The sequence below is a fragment of the Octopus bimaculoides genome, chromosome 19 (genome assembly GCF_001194135.2).
Source record: "Octopus bimaculoides isolate UCB-OBI-ISO-001 chromosome 19, ASM119413v2, whole genome shotgun sequence".
Taxonomy (NCBI): Eukaryota; Metazoa; Mollusca; class Cephalopoda; order Octopoda; family Octopodidae; genus Octopus; species Octopus bimaculoides.
The window spans coordinates 46127780-46130373 of NC_068999.1; the positions used below are offsets into that span (position 1 = coordinate 46127780).

A 2594-nucleotide genomic window follows, 5' to 3' on the forward strand; every position below is an offset into this window, starting at 1 on the left:
TATATATATATATATATATATATATATATATATATATACATATATGTGCATATATATATATGTATGTATGTGTATATATATATATATATATATATATAAAGGAAAACAGAAGACACACATACAGAAATATACAAACAAAATGGACATTAAAAGTGCTATAATAGCATTGAGTAATTTTTAATATGTATAAAGTAAAACAGTTCTGTACGTCCTTTCTTTACTCGGTTCGAACAAAATAGACTTGTAATGGTTGCCACAAGGCCTCCGTCAAGATAGGCCTCTCAGACACTGACGGTGTTCTCTCAATGATGACAATTTTTATATTTAGATGCCACTAGAATTACAAAGTGAAATACTTGAAGAATATTTTTTAAAAATTGTCTTCCAACTTTGAGACAAGTTATTTATATTAATAACTTACTGACAAACCTATACATATGTATATACATGCTTATATACACATGTACATATATATATATATATATATATATCTTTGTGTGTGTGTGAGTGACATGTGTGCGTGCGTGCATGCACGCGTGTGTGTGTGTGTATTAATGACTGGATTACAATTTTATAAATCTGTTTTAGCCCTTATTGCCTTCTCAAGACTTGTCTTGCTTTGAAACGACCGTAAGGGTGGAACGTGTTTTATAAAACTGCAATCTTGTTATTAATAAAGAAATATCTAGAACCCACTGAAATATTAAGCACTTTCTTTACCATATTAATAATGGCTTGTTCCTACGAACAAGCACCTAAGATATTTACACACACACACACATTCTGTATGTGTGTGTTCGTGTGTATATATATATGTGTATATATATATATATGTATAAATACTTATTGGGATAACTGGGCATCTAAAGTAGACTGTACTACAAGCATTGTGTCCGTTCGTCAGTAAATGCTTGTATTTTCATGACTAACCTAATATCTTGACAACCTCAGCATTAACATTTATATATGTGTATTTGTGTGTATGTATATATATATATATATATATATATATATATATATATATATATATACATATATATATATATATATGTGTGTGTAAACACACACATAGATACTCTCGTCTTTATGCATGTGTATAAATACATGTATGTGTATATATATATACACATATGTAATTTGTGGATACATGTTATTCATTAAACTGCCAGTTATTATGATTTGGTTTCCTTCATAGGTTGCCCTCTTGAATAAAACATTCTTTTTGTTATAACAGTTTTGAAATATTGGGACTTCAATGAAAATTTCTATACATGGGTGTGTGTGTATGTGTGTGAATAGCAAAATATTTTCAATTGCCAATTACAGCTGAAATAAGCTTAGAAGAGGCTGAAACAAGGTATCTGTTGTTTGTTTGTTTGTGTTGATAAGATTCTATTTAATGTTGTTTTTTTTTTTTTTTTTTTTTTTGGTAATTCACTTCTAAGCACCTTCATCACCCACAACTAAAAAATAACCATTCATTCACTCACTCACTCACTCATTAATTAATTGATTAATTGATTAATCAATTCAGTTACCAAGTTCTGTATAATTAACTTATGATACTTTCACAGAGTTTTCGAAGCCTTACTATGATGTTAAATTTGATTGGCTGCTGGTCTTGCTTGGATAGATTGCTTTGTGTTTTGTTTAAAACTACAAGCTGTTTTGGACTGTGATATACATTTGTGTTTTCAAGTGACATCTAGTGAGGGATACACTAAACTCAGTAATTAGCCCTGTTACTTAACAAATTTCTTTCTCTTAAGGCAACCAGTAAACTTCAAAATAGATTACATTCAATCCTTTGGTTTCCACAGACGTTTTTTCTATATTTTATTTTGACTGTTTTGCAATGTAAGAATCGACGGATCTCTTGCAATAGTAATGTTCTCTTGAGGTTCTTAATAACAGCTGTTTCTTGTAGTTTTAGGAACTTTTGCTCCTAACACAGAAAGCTGAAACATAGAAGGCAGACATTCTCCAAATACACAAATTACGCAAATTACGGTATTTGTATAGAAAGAGATGAAGGTTGTTTCTGTGCGTTCGTAATCATATACGTAAGCGGTGGTTATGTTTGGCCGTTACATCACTTGGAATCGCAGCAGGAAGAAAATACGTCTAATCACTTTGGTTGCGCCGTCCAGAAGCTATAGATTTAATTCTCCCACAATGCAACACCATGACGTGCGCCACCCAGTGGCCAATGGATGAGACAATTGGTTTCCAGGGAGGTAACTGCCTGCATAGTGTTTGGTCATCGGTCTTTACTTTCTGAGTTCAAATTCTGCCGAGGTCGACTTTGCCTTTCATATTTTCGGGGTTGATAAATTAAGTACCAGTTGCGTACTGGGGGCGGTCGATGTGATCGATTTATCTCCTCCTTTGAAATTGCTGACCTCATACCCAAAAATCTGAAACCAATGTTAAGGCGGCGTGCTGGCGGAATCCTTATTATTTCACCAGACAAAAACGCTCAGCTGTATTTCTTCCGACTTTATGTTCCGGGTTCAAATGTCGCTGGGGGTTGACTTAACCTTTCATCCTTCTGGGATGTAAAATAAAACAAGTACCAGTTTGAGCACAGGAGT

At 32.9% G+C, this 2594-nt stretch overlaps 1 protein-coding gene across 1 annotated transcript in view; it reads left to right on the plus strand.

Annotated features, from left to right (window-relative positions):
• The window catches only part of LOC106877733 (E3 ubiquitin-protein ligase RNF13), a 67963-nt gene extending 66704 nt beyond the window's left edge, over positions 1–1259 (plus strand). Inside the window, exon 12 of the mRNA XM_052974710.1 lies at positions 1235–1259. Coding sequence (XP_052830670.1) covers positions 1235–1259 — 25 coding nt within the window. The remainder of the gene's footprint in view (positions 1–1234) is intronic.
• The last annotated feature ends 1335 nt before the right edge of the window (positions 1260–2594 follow it).